Source organism: Anastrepha obliqua, chromosome 3 (assembly GCF_027943255.1).
Source record: "Anastrepha obliqua isolate idAnaObli1 chromosome 3, idAnaObli1_1.0, whole genome shotgun sequence".
Lineage (NCBI taxonomy): Eukaryota > Metazoa > Arthropoda > Insecta > Diptera > Tephritidae > Anastrepha > Anastrepha obliqua.
The window spans coordinates 53,612,692-53,633,608 of NC_072894.1; the positions used below are offsets into that span (position 1 = coordinate 53,612,692).

The 20,917-nt window shown below is 38.8% G+C and overlaps 1 protein-coding gene across 1 annotated transcript in view; it reads right to left on the reverse strand.

The window, feature by feature from the left end:
* LOC129241974 (uncharacterized) overlaps positions 1-15,571 on the reverse strand; it is a 109,097-nt gene extending 93,526 nt beyond the window's left edge. Inside the window, exons 1-7 of the mRNA XM_054878521.1 lie at positions 15,546-15,571; positions 15,079-15,193; positions 13,644-13,789; positions 5,225-5,378; positions 3,482-3,658; positions 3,101-3,173; positions 733-869 (exon numbers count right to left, since the gene is read on the reverse strand). Coding sequence (XP_054734496.1) covers positions 733-869; positions 3,101-3,173; positions 3,482-3,658; positions 5,225-5,378; positions 13,644-13,789; positions 15,079-15,193; positions 15,546-15,571 — 828 coding nt within the window. The remainder of the gene's footprint in view (positions 1-732; positions 870-3,100; positions 3,174-3,481; positions 3,659-5,224; positions 5,379-13,643; positions 13,790-15,078; positions 15,194-15,545) is intronic.
* Positions 15,572-20,917: the final 5,346 nt, after the last annotated feature.

Here is a 20,917-nt window from a genome sequence, read left to right on the forward strand (position 1 = left end):
TTTATAAGGACTGCCTGTTTGGTCCTTATTTCTTTCGAAATGAGGAAGGCGACACCGTTACCGTTAATGGTCAATGGTCTTCGGCACAGAGCATATTAACCGATTTTCGTAACACTCGAAGTTGTGAAGGAGAAATTTGAATACTGGGTCATATCATGGCGAGCGTTCATCGATTGGCCATCGCAATCATACGATTTGAGAGCGCACGAATATTTTCTCTGGTTGTACTTCAAGTCTTCACTATACACTGACAACAGAAATACTTTCAATAAGATTAAGGCCAACGTTCAAAACGTTATTGCCGAAATAACACTGCAAATATTGGACTGAGCTATCAAAAATTGGATCGACCGCTTGAAGTACTACCAACGAAGCCGAGGTGGTTATTTCCATGATGTTGCTTGTATCATAGCTTCAAAATAAAGCCAGAGTAAATTTTATGTGTTTGCTTTATTTTAATTTCTTCTCATATCGATTTTATCTGGTTGCCGTATATAATAAAGTTTTTAAAAATTATAACATCAAAAATTATCGAAACAACCTTGAACGCAATCTGCCAGATGGTGTTTGCGTAATAGCTTTGCATTTGCTTCTGATATACTTTTTTCATCACAAATTTTTACTACAGCGTTGAACACCATGCAATATTGCATGTAAATATTATATGAAATGCATAAACATACGAGTAAATACTATTCAGGGTTAAAATGTTTGCGTAAAAATATATTTTACCTCGACCAGCATGCAATATTGTTCGAGATTTAAGCCGGGATTAACGGTGTGCGGTATCAGTAATGGAAGCACGTGTATCGCCACCGTTTCCACCGTCAGCCCATACGTTTTATCGGCAACCATTTTGTGATAAATATCTGCAAGCAATTGAAACGTAGTTGTTTGTTATTAAATACAAAATATTTCAAGCACGTATTGATTTTCATATTTTATTATTCACTTGTTAATGCATACACAAGAGTTAGCATAAATGTTTTAAAAGCGCCAACATTTCAATGAGATTAGAACAAAAATAGAAAATGGCAGTTACAACAACCAAAGCTCTCCTTGCTGTGTCAATTACTAGTATAGTCTCATATTTGGCAATTTTCTCTAAGATCGTCAAATAGATATTAGCTTAAATTAAATTAGTGTACAAGTTGAAGTATTTTTTTCAAGGAATTTTCGGAATGTAACTGCCAGCATAGCCTTCAAGTTCAAATTTAGGCTACCGGACCACAGTAGTGTTTTCCAACCGGAGGTAGCCGCAATTAAAGGAACAGCGGAATAATGGCTTACTTCTGTAACTACATTAAGGGAAGTAAATATTTATTCCGACAACCAAGCAGCAATTAGGGATCTTCGTTGGTACGTTCGAAACTAGTGAATTCCCTCTCGACTGCATCAGAGTACTTTGATATTAGGTTCATTCGGGTTCACGGTCACAGTATCATAGATGGAAATTACAGGGCTGATGAGCTAGTTAGACAGAGGACCATTGAGACGGTTTCACCACGAAATGAGAGTAAAGGGGTTAACCTGAGAACCTGTGATCTGTTCTTGGAAAGAGAGGCTTCCGTCAACTCAGCAAGCGCTAGGTTAGTGCCCGAACGGGCAAAAAGTCGACGGATCTTTCTGGCCACAAACAGATCGGAGGCTAAGGCTAACAAAGCAAGCCGCAGCTCTCGAGTTTTCTGGGCATCTTTACCGGCCATTGTTCAATAAGGTCCATGTGGTGGGGTTGCTTCAAGTTCTTTCTGCAGAAGATGTATGGAGGATGAGATTGAATCTTCTCAGCACCTTATCTTGAGGTACTCTGCTCTCGCTGGCGTAAGATGCAGACATCTTGGCTTTCACTTTTTTGCTATATCAGCGGATTTGTTGGTTTGTTATGTCGTTTGAATGAAAACAAACGCTCCGGCTCTGAAAGTATTCGATGTGATACCAGCTAGTGGTAGCAGAGGAGGACGAAGGGCGCTTCTACGTTGGAAAGATCAGGTGGAGAAGGATTTGACATCACTTGGTGCGTCCAACTGGCACCGGTTAGCACGAGAAAGAATGACTGACGCGCTTTATTATACTCGGCCAAAATAGAGTAAGCGGTTATCGCACCAATCAGAAGAAGAAAAATACGTGCATTGTCAGAAGCCGGGTTAGATAGTTTGAAACTGTTTATGATTTCGCTAGAAGAAAAACTTTGCAATAGTTCCAGCAACTTCTAACTAAAAAAGAAACTATAAATATAGGGTTTTCCAATAAGAGGTGTTACTTTGATATTCACGAAAAGTGATATTTTTTAATATAAATAATCGGATGTCTATTTCATTATAAAGAGGAAGGTATGCCGTTAATAGAGGAAAATAACATTAGGCAAACGACCGCCATGACCACACTTACAGGACAATATCCTTTTCATGAAATTTTCCATAACCGAATTGCAAAGTGGCTACCCTATGTCCTTGATAGCCTCACGAATTCCATCTTTGAGATTGTGATCGCCTCTTCGAGAGATAACACGTTCCGGAAACTTTTCTCGTAAAAGATCAATGGTTTCGTACTTGTGTGGCACGTAGCGCCTTATTGTTGAAAATAAACGTTGTCCAGATCAATACCATCCAATTCCGGCCATAAAAAATCGTTAATCATCTCTCGATAACACAATCCATTCACCAATAACACCTGTTATTGGAAAACCCTTTGCAATTATTTGGAGACAACTAACCAATAATAGCTTTAGCCGCAGTAACTGTAGGTCAGCTTCCACTGGATCTTGTTTAATTCCAGCTAAATACTGTAACTCTTCATAGAGAATTAATGTGTTTAAGTTTCTTGACTTTTACATGAGACAATTTTGCAAACACAGTAGCAACACATTCTCACGTTTTAACACAAACAGTTTTTCTCTTTTTTGACAGCCAACACCTGTTTTCAAGTGTCTGGAGCAATGTCTTGTGTGAACACAAGGTATGAAACGTCCTATAATAATATACATGTAGATATCCCGTAAAATCTTTAAAGTAACCATGATGATCCAATATTACATACTATGCACATACATTTCTACATATGTTTATGTATTGCTTATACTGTTATTTTGTTAAATACTTACGAACTGTATGCATCACAATATCCGGATCCGGTATGCGAACATCACCAAGCAGCTGCAGGACTTCTATCATAACCTTTTGCAGCAATATTGATATTGAAGGAAATGATTCGGCATATACATAAATAACAGAAAACTGATTGTGAGGTGGATAACATTTTTCGTAGGTATGAATGCTGCAGACTACAAATACATACAAGCACCTATACATTTACATATGCGGGTATGTATGCGAGAGTAGCGCGAGTGTGCATTTTCTGCTCTACCTACGACTTACAATCATTTCCATATACGCATTTGCATACATATTTAGAACTTACCAGACAGGCTGCTTAGCATAAGTATAAATGAAAAGTTACATATTTATATGCAAGTATTATTCACCTGAGCTCGCTCCAGTTTATCCATCAGTCCTTCAATGCAGATGAGAACAATTTGCACAATTTTTGGATCGGCTAGATTTTTTTCAAACACCGATTTTACCTTTGGCACAACCATACTTCTTAAAAAGACATCTTCAATGTTGTCGAATACGTTTGTAACTGCAACAACGGCAGCGTTCTGCGTGTGGAGGTGGTTCAAGAAATAAAGTAAAGGTTTTTTTGTATAGAAAAGTAAAAGGAGATTTCACACATTTAAAAAATATAAAGTGGTATAAAATTGGAATAGGCAATCGTATTTCTAACAATAAGCGTTGTTTTCTCAATTTCCTGTCATAAGTTAAATTATTGGTAATTTTAATAACTTTTTTGCTTTATTTGAGTTGTATGGCTATCAAAAATGTTATGTGAATGCTTTTTCTAAATTTAGTTTTCGTATTATGTTGAACCGGGCTTTTTCTCTCTTAAGTGAAATGTGACAATTTGAAATTTCAAGCAAATATAATATAATTTCTCTCTAGTTTTATTTAAACTCGAAGGATGCGACACACTAAAATACCCATCCTTTCAAATGAGAAGTTGGCAAATGGCAGTTTGGCTTCACCTGCTTTGAATTTCTAGTGGCGCTAGATAAATTTAAAGTTTGCTTACTGAATTGGTCTTCAGAGGTTAAGAGGTCGGCTGGTGAAATGTTTTTTTAGAACCTGAAGCAGTCTGAGCTTATATAATTAATAAATTTTTTAATGATGATATGTAAATCGCAATGTCATAGAAGTTCTACTAGCTTAGAATCATAAGGCTGCTCGAAAATGCCAAATAATCATAGAATTGAATTGAATACAAAGAACTGATTTCATTTTTTGCAAAGAAAAGGCGCACCTAGATGTTGTTTTATTGTAAAATGAAGCATCTGCATATTTAGATTCTTTCAAGTTTTACTATTTTTTATTCAAAATACGGCTCTTAACAATCATGTAAAGGGTGATCAGATTCAAGGTACTTTTTTCAATAGGAAAGACGTCCTATGGGCTAGAGGAGGAACCATCGGAGCATATTCCTTCAAAGACGAGGCAGTGAATGGCAAACGCTATCGCACTGATTATAAATGACTTTTTGATGCCGGATATTGAAGCCCGTGATTATCACAACATTGGGATCGTACAAAATAGCGCAACTTGCCATACAGCCCGTAAAACAATGGATTTACTGCGTCGTCGTTTCGATGAGCAATTCATCTCTCGTCGCGGAACAGTGGATTAGTCACCAAGATCGTGTGATATCACACTTTGGACTTCTATATTTAGGGTTATGTAGGAAGTCAACATTACTAAAGTTATTCACGAGGTATCGACCGAAGTCCTCCAACGAGTCGGAAGTCATTCAAAATTGGTGTTTACGGATGTCCGAATTACGTCGCAATTGCGACCAACATTTGAAATGAGTTATCTTTAAAAAATAAGTGCCAACAATAATAAAGATTAAGCAATCAATTTGAATTTTCGTTGTTTTATTTCGATTTAAAATCCAAAATCTCTAAATTGATCACCCTTTATATGTGAAAAATTACATCATTTAACCACCGCCTACAGACTGCCATACCTGAATTATTCAAGGATTCGCTCACACATTATGGCATTGTGTTCAGCGAAAAAATTCTCATTAGAAGATATAAACATAAATCAAATCATAAACATTATAATATATACAGTTCAACCTTGGGTACATAGCTAATAATCTAGGCGCCCACCTGCACTTGTATTGCTGAGCTTTCGAAAGCAAAGAACAGCATTGGAATAATGTCGGCGGTAACATCCCCAGGTGCCGTCTTCTCAATAATGAGATGTAAATTTTCCAGTAAAGTGACAGTAGCCTGGGTGGATTTGGGTGAACGGAAAAGAACTCTGTAAAAATACAATGTAAATACATAAATATCAATAAACACAAGTACGTAAACACATGAAAATGTACATAAATAGGTATATATTTAAAGAAGCGATTTCGTTGGCTCTTGAGTACGATAAGTGGCATGAGAAGAATTAAGGATACCCCCTCTACACAGCTTAAGCTAAATATAATACCCAGAAGTGTAAAATTATGGTTGCGATCGATCGTTATGCGTATACTCTTTAGGAGAGTGAAGAAAATAATATCAATTTATTTCGAAGGAATGCGGGGACCATTTTTATTCATTTTGCAAATTCCCGCTTACAATTAAATGGAATCCCTTCTAAAACGAGGCAAATATTTCAAAAGTCTTTTAATTTTCAAATCACCTCAGACTTTGTTCTTACTTTGTCAATCATATATAAGTATGTATATGCACTTTTGCACAAGGGTATTACAATTTTGTTCAATTACTGGTTGCATGCAAACGCTCAGAATCATGAGAGGAGTCGATTCGGTACAGCCGAATTTATCCCCTTTACTTGTTCCCTTTTTTGATATTGTGTTTAAAAACAGGTGGTTTGAACGCTGGCCAAGTTTTAGCGAAACCCGCTGATTATTTGGATGCTTGTAAAAATGTATGAAGTGACTTGTTCGAATTCTCTTACAACAGCCAATATATTGGGTTGGGGAGTAAGTTCATAGCGTGTTTATATTTTCCTTATTTTACAACGATTTGTTTGCTGTTTGGCAAAGGGTAAGTATTTTAATTTAATTTGAAGGGAGTTTGTAGAATTTTCCAAAGCTTTTTATATCTTTTTCGGCTTCTACTTTTAATTCGTCTTGTGTACATATCTGAATACATTTTACATACATGTAATTTTATTGAAAACTGTGTGTTGGTTTATGACTGTAAATTTGTATATATGTAAGTATGTATTTTATGGTTAAAAAGTGTAGGTAAGGGAATTGAACTTGAGTTTGAAATATTTTGCAAACATACTTAACTATTTTTAGCTAATACAAAATTAAAGGTTATCTGTTTTAGTTTTATTCTTATATTAAAAATTGCAATATTTTATGTATTTATTTATACATTTTCGAGTTCATTACTTTATAGTTATTATATGCTATAGTATATCAATTTTGAATAATTCCATTTAAATATTTTTGATTTTTTAGCTTATTTATGTATTTTATGCTGATTGAGCTTATTTTTATTATATGTAGGTGTGTTTGGGTGATATAAGGCTACTGGGCAACCGCACGCCATATACTAACCTCAATGGGGGTGTGGAAACTAAAAATTCCCAATTTTGTTTATAAAATACTCATTCAATGTTTTTTCCCGTGTGGCATTACTGACGGATGTTATAAAAAATGCACATTTTTCAGCGCTCTCACGAGAAAAAGAGTTTCACATCTAGTCATCTATGCTAAAAAGCTTAGATGAGGCCGAACTTTCTGCGCGACTTAAACATGCTGAGCATTTGCAGGCAAACTTCGAAAAAGCACGATCAACACTTAAGCTATTGGACCGTAAGGAATTTGAGTCTGATGCTGACAAAAATTTCTTCAAGGTGTATATTCAGGTAGAGGCAAAAATTAATCGTTGGCTGAATACAAAACACATGTAAGTCATCTGGCGCGCACTCTTCAACACTACGACAATTCTCCTGGGACGACATTACGCCGCAGCAGTTACAACGCCGATCCAGGCTATCTGAGCTTAAATTCCAGTTGTTAGTGGCTCCTATCTCGACTGGCCATCGTTTTTCAGCACGTTTACTTCAGCAATAGATAAAGACGTGGAGATGTCCAAATTAGAAAAAATGCAGTACTTGATCACCGGTCTCAGTGATGCAGCTTTAGACACTGTGCGCTCACTCGAGCCCAGTGAAGAGAATTATGACAAAGCTTTAGATTTATTAAAAGTACGTTTTGATAATAAATTACTTCATTTCCAAGCACACATAAAGGCAATTTTCGGGGTACAAGGTAAGGCAATGGGCGCATCAGATGGGTTATAAAAATTAAGCGATCAAGTAAATGAACATCTTCGAGAGCTGCAAACTTTAGCAACTACTATATAATGGCTTAATCATTCACCTCATCACAAGTAAACTGGATCGAGAAATGCACGAGAAATGGGAAGAGAATTTATCTGCACACAAATTACCTACATGGATTGATATGTTAACGTTTTTGGAAAAAAGATGCCGCATGATGGAGAATTTGGAAAACGCTATGGTCATACAGGCACCTAGGAAACAGGTGAAAAATATTGTATCTCAAGAAAAACCAAAAGCAAGCGTACTTGTTACTGTAGGTGGTGGCAAGCCCACTCCACTCTGTATTTTTTGTGATTCCAAAGAGCATTTCATTACTGGTTGCACTTCTTTTTTGAATCTTTCTCCAAATTTGCTTTGTACTTAAATTGCCTACGTAAGGGCCACACTATCAAGCAATGCAAATCTGGCAATTGCAGGTATTCCCAAGCAAAACATAACACTTTGTTGCATTTAAATGGCAACCAAGATAGCGGACCAAAACCAATTGTAGCATCGCCTATAACCAATCGCCAGTTAGCCTCGAAAAATATGTCTAATAACTGTGTGCTCTTAGCAACGGCCATTATTTTAGTATACATTAATTCCTTGTCACGCTATTTTAGAATCTGCGTCTCAATTAAATTTCGTTACAACCCGGTTAGCAAATCAACTTTAACTTCGATCTCATCATTCACCAGTTTCAATTTTCTTCGTTTGCCTTCAGGGGACTTACTCAGTTAGACTACCACCTAAATCCGATCTTGATGCTCTTGGTGAATCGTATTATCTAGATTTACGTAGATTCAGGGCGCTAGAAAGAAAACTCCAAAAGGAGGAATCCACAAAATTTTTATATTCGGAATTTATGTAGGAGTATAAGGATCTTGGTCATATGTCGCTGGCATCATTTCAAGCAGACAAACCAGTTTACTACTTACCGCATCACTGCGTTAAAAAGCAAGACAGTACCACTACAAAACTGCGTGTGGTTTTTGATGGGTCTGCTAAAACTATTGCAGGGTATTCGGTAAACGATTTGTTGCTACCAGGGCCAATCAATCAGCCAAAACTTTTCAACATCTTGCTGCGCTTCAGACATTTTAAAGTTGCACTATGTGGCGACATATGTAAAATGTACCGCTGCGTTAAAATGAATAGCCCTGATGACCAGTTGCAGTGCATTCTTTGGCGCGACGACCCATCAGAGCAAACCAAGACATACAAGTTAAACACGGTCACATATGGAACGAGACCTGCTGCTTTCCTAGCTATTCGAGCTATGCATCAACTTACATTTGATGAGGAGGAATCATTTTCAGTCGGCGCTAAAATCATTCGAAGAGATTTATAAGTGGATGATTTGATATCAGGTTGTGATTCCATCGAGGAGGTCATACTAATGAAGCAAGAGATCAGACAGCTACTCCTACAAGGAGGTTTTCCAATTCGAAAATGGTGTTCTAATGAAGTTGATGTTTTGAAAAATGAAGACGAAAGTAATTGCGAAAAATTCATAAAATATTATGATCGTATCGATGTGACAAAGGCCCTTGATCTTGTATGGGAATGTATCTCAGACAACCTTCTTTTCAGTTTCACAACAAATTTGAATTCGCAGAAAATTACAAAGCGATCTATTCTTTCAGTCATAGCGCGGTTCTACGATCCACTTGGCTTAATATCCCCAGTTATCACAAAGTTGAAGATCTTCATGCAAGCCTTATGGAAGGAAAAACTGGTTTGGGATGGAAGCGTGCCGCAATCGCTACAGTCCATTTGGATGGACTTGTGTGGTCAATTTTCATTCTTTAGAAATCTTCATTTTCCACGGTACGTGTTTGCACTGAAAGTCCGCGTTCAAAATCATGCCTTTTGTGAAGCCAGTTTACCCGCTTATGGTGCTTGTGCTTATGCATGCGTTGAAAAGCACGGCGTCAACAAAATACATCTTCTATGTTCCAAGTACAGAGTTACACCTTTGAAGTCGATCACGGTTCCGAAACTCGACTTTTCTGCTGCGTTGCTGTTAGTGGAATCGGTTTCAAATATTTTCGAAAATAGCCAACTTTCATATGAGTGCCATTCTTGGTCGGATTCAATGATTGCATTGTCGTGGCTACGATCTGCTCCCAGTAATTTTAATATATTCGTATCAAATCGCGTGGCTTAAATGCAATCGCTTACATCAAGCATGACCTGGCATCACATTCCCACCGAACTGAATCCTGCGGATATTCTTTCGTGCGGCTGCACTCCAAACGAACTATTAAATAACACCCTTTGGGCTAATGGGCCTTCATTCCTCCATTTTGATTCAGCGCATTGCTTGGCCAATGGATTGGATTTATTATCTAATCTTCCAGAAAGACGGCGCCATGTTTTAATTGCTGCAACTCAAATCGACTTACAACAAAATCAACTTACGGTTGCAAGTTCCAAAATTCATTCAGCAAGTTACATCGTGTGTTTGCATACGTTTACAAATTTTGACACATTAAATCAAAACAAACTTTACCATCAGCTGGATCACTCACAGTCGACGACATTAAGGGTGGTACACTGCTGCTGATCAGACATATCCATGATCATCAGAATACAAAGTACTGAAAGAAAATAAACAGTTGCCTTCCTGCAATCATCGCCTTTCACTCAATCCATTTATCAGCAGTTTTGGCCTATTGATGGCCGCAAAACAGTTTAAGAAATCATTAATAAATGCTTGAGGTGATTCCGCCTTAAGCCGAGGGTAGTGCAACAAATTGCAGGCCAACTTCCAACAGGCCGTGTGCGACCATTTAGACCTTTTAATACAACTGGTGTTGACTATTGTGGACCACTCCGATACAAATGTGAGGTGCGCAACCGGCCACCCGTGAAATGCATCTTTGTTTGTTTTTCAACGAAAGCGTGTCATCTTGAACTTGTTCAAGATTTATCGACGTCATCGTTCATTGCTGCACTCAAACGATTTATCAGCATTAGAGGCAAACCAAGCACTATTTGGTCTGATAACGCTACAAATTTGGTGGGGCGAAAAATGAATTAGAAGAGCTGCGAAGACTATTCGCCGATCAAAATCACAATAGAGCAGTAGCTGAAATTTGCATTGAAAATCAAATAGACTGAAAATTTATTCTCCCCGCTCGCCCCATTTTGGCGGCTTATGGAAAGCTGCGGTCAAGTACGCAAAACTTCATTTCTATCGCACCGTTGGCGTCTCTATTTTAACTTTAGATGAGCTTCGCACTTTAATTTGTGTGATTTCAGCTATTTTAAACTCTCGTCCCCTTTGTCCAATTACAGAAAATCCAAACGATCTTGACGTGCTTACACCAACGCACTTTTTCATTGGTGGGTCATTTACAACCATAGAAGAACCAATTGAAACGCATCTAAATATGAACCGTCTAAGCCGGTGGCAGCGAATTTGTCAGATGTAGCAAATCTTTTGGCAAAGGTGGAGCACTGCCTATCTATCCTTACTGCAAGAGAGGTGTAAGTGGCGAACCTCTATGGCAAACATACAACAAGGTGCTATGGTGCTTTTAAAGCACGACAACCAACCGCCTTTAAAATGGAGTCTGGGTCGAGTTGAACACACCTTCAGTGGCGCTGACGGATATGTTAGAGCAGCAATCATTAAAACAGCACTTCCGGTTGAAACAGATTTGGTTGAAAGCCTACGCCTTCCAACGAGGGGAGTATGTATGCAGCAGGAATCTGCATAAACTCCATTTATTTTAATTCAAACATAAAGAATTGATTTTCATAGTTTATCTTTATAGAAAATACCTTTTGTTATTCCTACAGGCATTCTTTATAAAATACTGTAATCATATTTATTTTTCTATCTGCCTTCAGCATACTGTATTTTTCGTTAAGCTAACGGTGCCTGCTTTGCAGATTCGATGCTATAAGAAAAAATAATTCATAGGATTATGAAAAAACTTAATTCCTCATAACAAAGGGTGTAAGCGTATTTTAGGGATGTCGGAAAGCCATCGATGCATCGAAAATATCGATGTTTTGCTTCAGTGCTTAAATAGTTTCTGAATGTTATGAGTTTGTCTGAAAACAAAAATTAACCGTTAGTCCAAATTACATTTTTTTTTTAAATTTTGCTTAAAAATTACCATTTCGTGAGACGTGGGTGGCCATTGGCCATTTTAATTGCCGTACTTCCTTGAACAAAGAGAGATACATACATGAATAAATCGGCTCTTCTCATCGTTCTGAACATTTTGATATAAACATATGTATGTATTATATCTATCTCGATTGATTTACGTTATTAGGTACAACTGTTGACTGACCAAATGTAACTAAGTAATAAAAATAATGTTAATATTAATATACCGAATATTAAACAACTCTAAAACTTCAGCTGATAATACACCAAAGCACGAAGAAAAAGTCAAAAGATCAGAGCTATTTACAGTAGGCGATATCTTTCGCGGTTTGTTCAACGGGTGAAAAATTTATAATTTTTTTGCCTAACCTCTACAGTCTCCTTGGAGAGCGCTTCTATATGGAGACCTTAAAGCATTATCAATAATTTCAAATCCATAATACATCTTTCTTTCCATAAGTGCTACTTTGGTCGGAGTCTAATCCAAAGTAATTCACCAAGCACAAATGCGGAAGCCTCTGAAGAAATCTCGTATTTTTCCGCTTTTCTGATTTACAATTTTCTTGTTGCAAACCATTCATGCAAATATTGCACAATTATCTGAATATAAGTGTCAAATAATTTGCTTAACTTAAAATAAAAAAAAATACCAGTCTAACGGTTAGACGGGATAGAAGTGAAACCTTCCGTAAGACAAACTGAGAGAGAATGAGACGAAAGCAGCATTAGGGGCGGGATAATTATAGGTTCATTATAACATCCTCAATGTTTTCAATTTCAACAAATGATACGAGTGGCTTATGATAGCTAAAATATGATACAAATGCTTTGGTTTCGATGTTGTCAACATATCTTTGAAATACCGCGTCAATTGTTGTTTTTGATCGTGTTGTCGATTCAGTGCGATTGTTACACATTTTTAAATTGAATGTTGTATTAAGAAAGTCAATTAAAGGAACCGCTGTGTCCAATGCAAAATTTACGTTAAAATCGCCACTTAAAATCATTGGAACTTTATCGTAATCTTTTCTAAATATCCGCGATACTTCTGGTGTATACTTTATTAAATTTTCGTGAATGAATTCCGTGATGCTATTTATTGATTTTTTTTTCTGTCGATATTCACGACACTTTTCTGCATTGTTTTTCGGCATAATTGCGGTAAATATTTAAAAATTAAAATATTTACGAATATAAAAATACACACGCGGTTGCTATTATGAGCGTCCCCAGCAAAACCTGCGTGACCGAAACTCTAACACAATTACATTTTTTTGAATGTTACAAACACATATGCACGCAGGTTTTGCTGGGGTGTGACCGAAACTCTAACACAATTACACATATGCACTCGTATTTGTTTGAAAATCGACTTTTTTTAGGTTCTCCGTCACCTTTGGAAAATGTGTAAACAGTAAGCAAACTTGATTCAAATATTTTCCCTCATTTTTGCATCAGTAAAATTAAACAAACGCCGTAGCCGAATGGGTTGGTGCGTGACTACTATTCAGAATTCACAGAGAGAACGTCAGTTCGAATCTCGGTGAAAACACCAAAATTAAGGAAAACTATTTTTCTAGTAGCGCTCACCCCTCAGCAGGCAATGGCAAAACACCGAGTGTATTTCTGCCATGAAAAAAAGCTCCTCATAAACATATCATAAAATAAAATAAAATATCTGTTTAAAAAAATTTTTTTCTTGTGATTCGAACCAACGATTTTGGATCGGAAGCTCACATTGCTAGTCGCTCGGCTACCGCGCCATGCTGTCGGCGCTGGCCTAAAAGTTATTTAGTTCGTCGCTACGTTTATATCAACATATAATATAACGCTTCGTAACTAAATAACTTTTAGGCCAGCACATACAGCATGACGCGGTAGCCGAGCGACTAGCAATGTGAGCTTGCGATCCAAAATCCTTGGTTCGAATCACAAGAAAAAATAAAAGTTATTTTTATTTAGTTCGTCGCTACGTTTATATCAACATATAATATAACGCTTCGTAGCCAAGTTGGTCGCTTTTTTCGTTTCACTTTTTCCCAAATCACTCCCAACGATTCTAAAGAAGTTTTCACTTCAAAAATAAAATTGTTTCTACTCACTTCATTGTCGGCGCCATAATCGACTCGTATTCACTTGGCGATGCCTCTTGTATGAGTGTAATGGTCGGTTGTAGGACAGCCGCCAGCACTTCACCGTTGCTAATTTCGGCCTGCAAGATTGGCCACACATTTTGCCACCACAATTTCTGAAATTAAAACTCTAAGCGTTAGCTACATCTACCGCTTAGTAGATTCTCTTAGTTATAAATATTTTGTGTTTATTTTCTGGAACATATTTTTTGTTTGCATCTGTATACGCTATCTAAAATTTGCTAGCCATAAAATGCCAACCAACGCCAGCTATAAAAAAGTGTATGAGAGTAGCTAGGAATAGTCATCTTGTGGCTGCAGGTACTTTTATGTGCCATGCAATTGGTGTCTCATAAACGTGTCGCAATTTTATTTTGCCATTCAAAGAACAGCTCACTCGGTCAACCATTAGGGTTTAATTACCCTCAACTTCACGGAAAACAAGATACATATAATATTTTAGCAATGTCAGTTTAATAGTGGTTCCTTTAACTTTTACGGTCGCTACACCTGTTGCAATAATGATTTGTTTTTTAAAGTGAGTTTTTCACTTCTGCTGGCTAGGTTCTTTGGTATTTCATATACAAGCGCGTTTAGTATTCCATACCTTTTAACCAAAGTGGCGCCCAAAGCATACACACACTTATTATATAATATAGTACGTTCACATATGCATTAATCACCTACAAATCCACTAAATTAATCTACCCTTTCACATATGGCAGATTACCTGCAAAATTGACAATCAGCTGTCAATACTGCTTTGAGAGGTTTTTCTTCATAGAAATTTTTTTGGTTGAATATTTCAGTGTTTTGGTTTCTTTAATTATTATTAACGATATGAAGAAAATACAAGGAGAAAGAATAGCTAATTTAATTGCGCAATTAATTGGCTGCTAATAATAAACAGTTGGCGACGTTTACTGAGGTTGCAAAAAATTATGGCAGCAATGCGCATAGGAAATTCTATATTACATTTTATAATAAGTAAAAGGAGGACAAAACGTTTATGGGCACACGCTTTTCTCTGTAAACTGAATCCCTAATTAATAATATTTAATACAAATTTTATTACAATTCTGCTTACAGACCTGTTTTCTTTGCCGGCATCCATTTCATTTTGTTTTTGTTTTGATGTTTCTCCTTACATTCGAAATAATAATTATCGATAACACAGAAAACAGGTTGTATGTCGAAAAGTATCGTTATTATCTAGGATTATTTTTTAATCTCAGATTTTGGGAGAGAAATTTTGTATGGGAAATCGCGCTTTTTAATTAAGGATTTTGAGTTAAGCGCGAAAAAGTAGATCTTCTACTTATATGTGAACGTATTATTACATAATACACTTGTATATATGTACATATACATAATAAATAATACAAGTTCTGCATAAGCTATTTACCCTCGGTATCAGCGGCATCGCTTCCATTAGTGTATTTTTGTAAAAATGCGATTTTTGCGACTTATCATTCATGTTTACCACATCTAAGAACTTGAGTGCATTTACAGCGGGATCTCTAAAAGTATAGAACAAACACGTACACAAATGGTATTTTTAAAACTACTTCACTCAAGAAAGTTTAAAATAAGAACACGGTCCGAACCGAATTTTATATATGTACCCGCGCATATTTTAGTAAAATTTAATTTGGGCTGGCTATTAATTTTTGAAATGAAACAAATGCATGGATAATGAGAGTTATAGTTTGTAACATCCGACAGCCTAACAGAAATATTAACAAGAACAAGAAGTGAGCGCGGTTTCTATCCGATCTCATTATAATTACATATGTCAATTTTAAATGAGATGAGGAGCAATACAAGTTTTGGTGAGTTTTATTAAAACGTTTTCGAGATACATGCATTTACCCATTACTGGGCGTGGCACCTCCCATTTTTCACAATTTCATCCGTCGTATTTCCGGGTTCATCTTTTGTATCAAAGTTAAGGAATTTTCCACCATTATTTTTTTTTAAATTACCGTTATATGGGAAGTGACCTTTCTATAGGGTTTTCCAATAAAAGGTGTTATTTTGATATTCAAAGAAAATGGTATTTTTTAATATAAATGAACGGATGTTTATATCATTATAAAGAGGAAGGTATGTCGTTATTAGTGGAAAATAACATCAGGCAAATGACCATCACGGCGGCCGGCGTAGCCGAATGGGTTGGTGCGTGATTACCATTCGGAATTTACAGAGGAACCTTGGTTTGAATCTCGGTGAAACACCAAGATTAAGAAAAACGTTTTTCTAATAGCGGTCGCCCCTCGGCAGGCAATGGCAAACCTCCGAGTGTATTTCTGCCATGAAAAAGCTCCTCATAAAAATATCTGCCGTTCGGAGTCGGCTTGAAACTGTAGGTCCCTCCATTTGTGGAACAACATCAAGACGCACACCACAAATAGGAGGAGGAGCTCGGCTAAACACCCAAAAAGAGTGTACGCGCCAATTACATATATATATATATAAATGACCACCACGATCACGCTTACAGGACAATATCCTTTTCGTGAAATTTTCTATAACCGAATTGCAAAGTGGCTGCCCTATGTCCTCGATAGCCTCACGAATTCCATCTTTGAGGTCTTGAATGGACCCTGAGCTGCTGGCGTAGACCTTCTCTTTCACGTGGCCCAAAAAAAAAGTCACACGGTGTTAAATCACAAGATCTCGGTGGCCAATTGTGATCACCTCTTCGAGAGATAACACGGTTCGGAAACTTTTCCCGTAAAAGATCAATGATTTCGTTACTTGTGTGGCACGTAGCGCCGTCTTGTTGAAAATAAACGTTGTCCAGATCAATACCATCCAATTCCGGCCATAAAAAATTGTTAATCATCTATCGATAGCTCAATCCATTCACCTGTAACACCTGTTATTGAAAAAACCTTTATTTGCAGTACCAGCTGCTTTGGACAAAGAGTTATATGTAGTATGTACCAATTTTCATTGAAATATATTAGTTTTTGCTCGTACTATCATGCACACGGACGGATGGGCAGGCTAAATTGATTAGCGTTAAGCGAACAAAATTGTGAAAATTGAGCGGGTATGATGAATAAACATCGTATACAGTTGATAGCGGGAACGTAACTATAGCCACGTAACTATATGATATGGAGAAAGCATTAATATTATTTTTAAATTTAGCTAAAGTGGAAAATGTGCAGATATTTATAACAATGAAAAATAAATTAAACATTGCGAGTAAATCTCCGCCTGAAAATTATCGCATGAAGTTGCCTACTCCCAATGCCTACAATGGCTGTAAAGCCTGAACAACTACACCTCAAAGGATTAATTCAGCCCTTTTTGGGCGATAGATTCAAATTTTTCAAGAAAACGGTCAATATATTATAGTTTATAAACTGATTGCAGAACTACTTTTGAAGTAATTAGAGGGTTAACGCTGCTCAAAGTGCAATCAGGTTAAAGGAGGTTGGCCTCTGGCCTCAAAAGACATAGTCGCATTTTTAGGCAGTTAACACCGCATTTCTCTGAACTTCGAACAGATCTCTCTATCCGCAACAGGGGACATAAATAAGTATACAGGAGCCTGATTTATGGAATTGTTTGACGCTAACGGTTTCCTTAATATGTAATCAAAATAGTTTACACATGGTAATTGTGTACTGGGATAAGCTTTCATATGCGCCTTAATTTAGCTGCAAATTTTAGGTACCGTTATCCACGCTTTACTTTGCCTTTGATGCCAGCGAAATTTATGTCACAGAAGTTAGTATACAGCTAACGATTGTTCAGTTAGCATAACATTTATTTTTACGTATTGATTGAAAAAGTTAAAGCTATTAAAAGGAAATAATTAAAGTGAGTATAAAAATTTAGGGAAGTACGTTTTGTATTAATTTTTGCGGCATTTTTTGTAATGACACCAAGAGGAAAAGAGCTTTCTGATGATTTAAAAAAACTGATCGTTGTGGGCGTCCGTCGCTCTTAAGTCCCAGAGAAAAAAGCTTAGTCGTACGGAAAATCAGAACAAACCCCAAAATAAGTGTCCCCAAATTGAAATCTGAAGTTGAAAACGAGACTGGAAAACAATTAAGCACCCAAACTATTCGCCGGGTTTTGCATAGTGCTGGTTATCATGGGTGCAATGTTAGGAAAAAGTCCTTCGTGAGTAGTGTCAATCGAAGTAAACGGATTTCATTCGCAAAAGATCATGAAAAATATGACCAAACGTTTTGGAACCAAGTCATATTTTCTGATGAGTGTAAGCTCAGTATCTTTTGGGGTGTAGGGCAGATCGCCTCCGCGTGGTGCACCCCGGGTAACGCCAAATGATCTGCGGCCTTAACGGCCTTAAACCTGAACGGTGACGACCCTGCATTCTTTTGGCATTTTCTAAAATCTCTGAACTTGAACTTGGTTTCCTGAGCTGGTGGTTGCGGCATTCTGCCACCCGAGTACGCTGGGGTGAAACTCAGCCGAAACGGCTGGTGGGCAAATGTCGTGACTGCCCCCGTCCCGTTAAAACCCTGGCAGGCCTCGGAGTACGTTCCTAACTCGTCGCCATTGGGTTGGTGGTGTAGGTGCGGTTGAGAGGACTCCCGCTTTGCGTCCGATCTGGCTCTGAACGCATGCCTCATAAGGGTATGCGTCAACCCTAGCACGGCCTCCCTGCCTCGGCACAGATAACCGTGGGATCATTTAAGGACGACTACACTTTCGAGTTATGGATAGCGGCTCCGAGTGGGGACCCAACAAAATTAAACATGAACAACAACAACAACAAAAACAAAACTAATAACAAAAACCCTAAAAATTTAGGCGGCAGTGGGGATTCGGAGCCGAACCCCAAGGTCTCCTCACTTAAGGAAAGAGGGGCGGAACCGCCTTCTCTAACCAGCCCTAACCGAGAGGCAGCCCAGGGGGGCAAAACAAGTAGGGGCGGAAGGGCGTCGGAGTCGACGCTCAAAGCATTTTCAGGCTGGGGCTCTGGGAGGAAGTCGGAATCGACTTCGAGCACCATCCCAGGGGGGGTGAGCGGGAACCCGCTTCACGTAGGTAGACGGTCGCTTGCGGAACCGCCTGCGACCCGTAGTGAGGTAGGACTGGAGGGGATGGCCAGTACCAGCAAGGGGTTTTCCCCAAGTTTTCCGGGGGTTTCCGGGGCTTCTTTTCAGGGGTCCCTTGCTAGGCCTAAACGGCAGCCAGGACAGAGCAGGAAAGCCTTCTCTGACCAACGCATAGCCGCTAAAATCCTGGAACGCTACGGCGGCCAAAATGCTTCGCAGGCACCTGAGAAGTATTTAAGGACGCTTGAGTGGGCCAGGATGGTACTTAGTGGGGCAGAGAAAGGCCGAGTGGAAAGGGTGTGTGCGGTAGCACCGCCAGTAGAATCGGCAGTGAAGCGGCAACGCTCTCAAGAGGAGGGAATTCTCCGGCCGAAGAAGCCGAGGACTGGGGCCGGTCCGCCGAAATCTTTTAGCGAAGTCGCTAAGCAGGCGGGATCCATCACTCTGGGGGTGGTCGACAATAGCAGGGAAGATGGCGCCATTTCCAGGGACGAGTGGAAAATAGTGGCATCGGCCATCTCTGCGGTTTTTATGAAGGTGGTAAGGGAAAACCCTGGACCTCCACCGTGCTGTGAGAGTGCCGGGTGGCACCACGGCACCTTTAAGCGAATAGTGTGTGCCGATGAGCGATCGGCTACTATGTACAGGGCGGCAGTAGCTCTGGTGGGGGAGGTCTGGAAGGGAGCCAAGCTGGAAGCTGTGGACAAAAAGGACCTACCTCTTCGTCCACGCGCCCGGGTCTGGCTTCCCTCAGAGCCCTCTGCTCCAGAGGATATGGAGGAAATCCTCCGTTACTGTAACCCGAATCTTCCCACGCATAACTGGAAGGTAGTCAAGGTGGAGAAGTCCGAAGGACACTTTCGGCAAGCGCTGATTCTGCTAAATGCAGAGTCCCTCGGACCTCTTGCCGAAACTAAAGGGATCATCACCTATGGTTTCGAGAAGGTAGCCATGAAGGTTTACCAGACCGATGCCAGGGGTGATGTCTCTGCGACTCCGGTAATGCTGGGAGGGGATAGGCCCACGGTAGAGGAAGCTCCCGTGGAGATGGATGTGGAATCTGTCATGTCGGATGGGGGCAGTGCTGACGACGCCCGCTCTTTAGCGGGGTCAGTCTTCAGTATCGGGCAACTGTTCGACAGGACAGAGGAGGAGGGGCTTCTGGCCTCGGATAGTGAGGAGGCTGACCTCAGGATGTTGGAGAAGATTATTGAAGATGAAGATTCTTCAAATAAATCTCCAGCACTCTAAGGCAGCTTCCGCCAACGTACTAATCCACCTTGAGCAAGGTGGAGTCGACGTAGTCCTGATCCAGGAGCCGTGGCTGAGCAGTAGCGGCATCTCTGGAATCAGGACGAAAAACTATTTACTGATGGCTCACAGTGGTGCAGGTAAACCAAGATCCTGCATACTCATCAGAAAAGAACTAAAAGCATTCATTTTGCCTAATTTCAGCAATGAGGACATTGTCTCTATAAGCCTGGAGAGCACCATCGGGAGACTCTGGCTGATCTCAGCCTATATGGCGCACGATGACGAGGTGGAGCCACCTCCGTTGCTGCTAAGGGAGGCCCTAGCTGAGGCGAGGCGAAGGAAAATCGACGTGGCTGCAGGTACTTTTATGTGCCATGCAATTGGTGTCTCATAAACGTGTCGCAATTTTATTTTGCCATTCAAAGAACAGCTCACTCGGTCAACCATTAGGGTTTAATTACCCTCAACTTCACGGAAAACAAGATACATATAATATTTTAGCAATGTCAGTTTAATAGTGGTTCCTTTAACTTTTACGGTCGCTACACCTGTTGCAATAATGATTTGTTTTTTAAAGTGAGTTTTTCACTTCTGCTGGCTAGGTTCTTTGGTATTTCATATACAAGCGCGTTTAGTATTCCATACCTTTTAACCAAAGTGGCGCCCAAAGCATACACACACTTATTATATAATATAGTACGTTCACATATGCATTAATCACCTACAAATCCACTAAATTAATCTACCCTTTCACATATGGCAGATTACCTGCAAAATTGACAATCAGCTGTCAATACTGCTTTGAGAGGTTTTTCTTCATAGAAATTTTTTTGGTTGAATATTTCAGTGTTTTGGTTTCTTTAATTATTATTAACGATATGAAGAAAATACAAGGAGAAAGAATAGCTAATTTAATTGCGCAATTAATTGGCTGCTAATAATAAA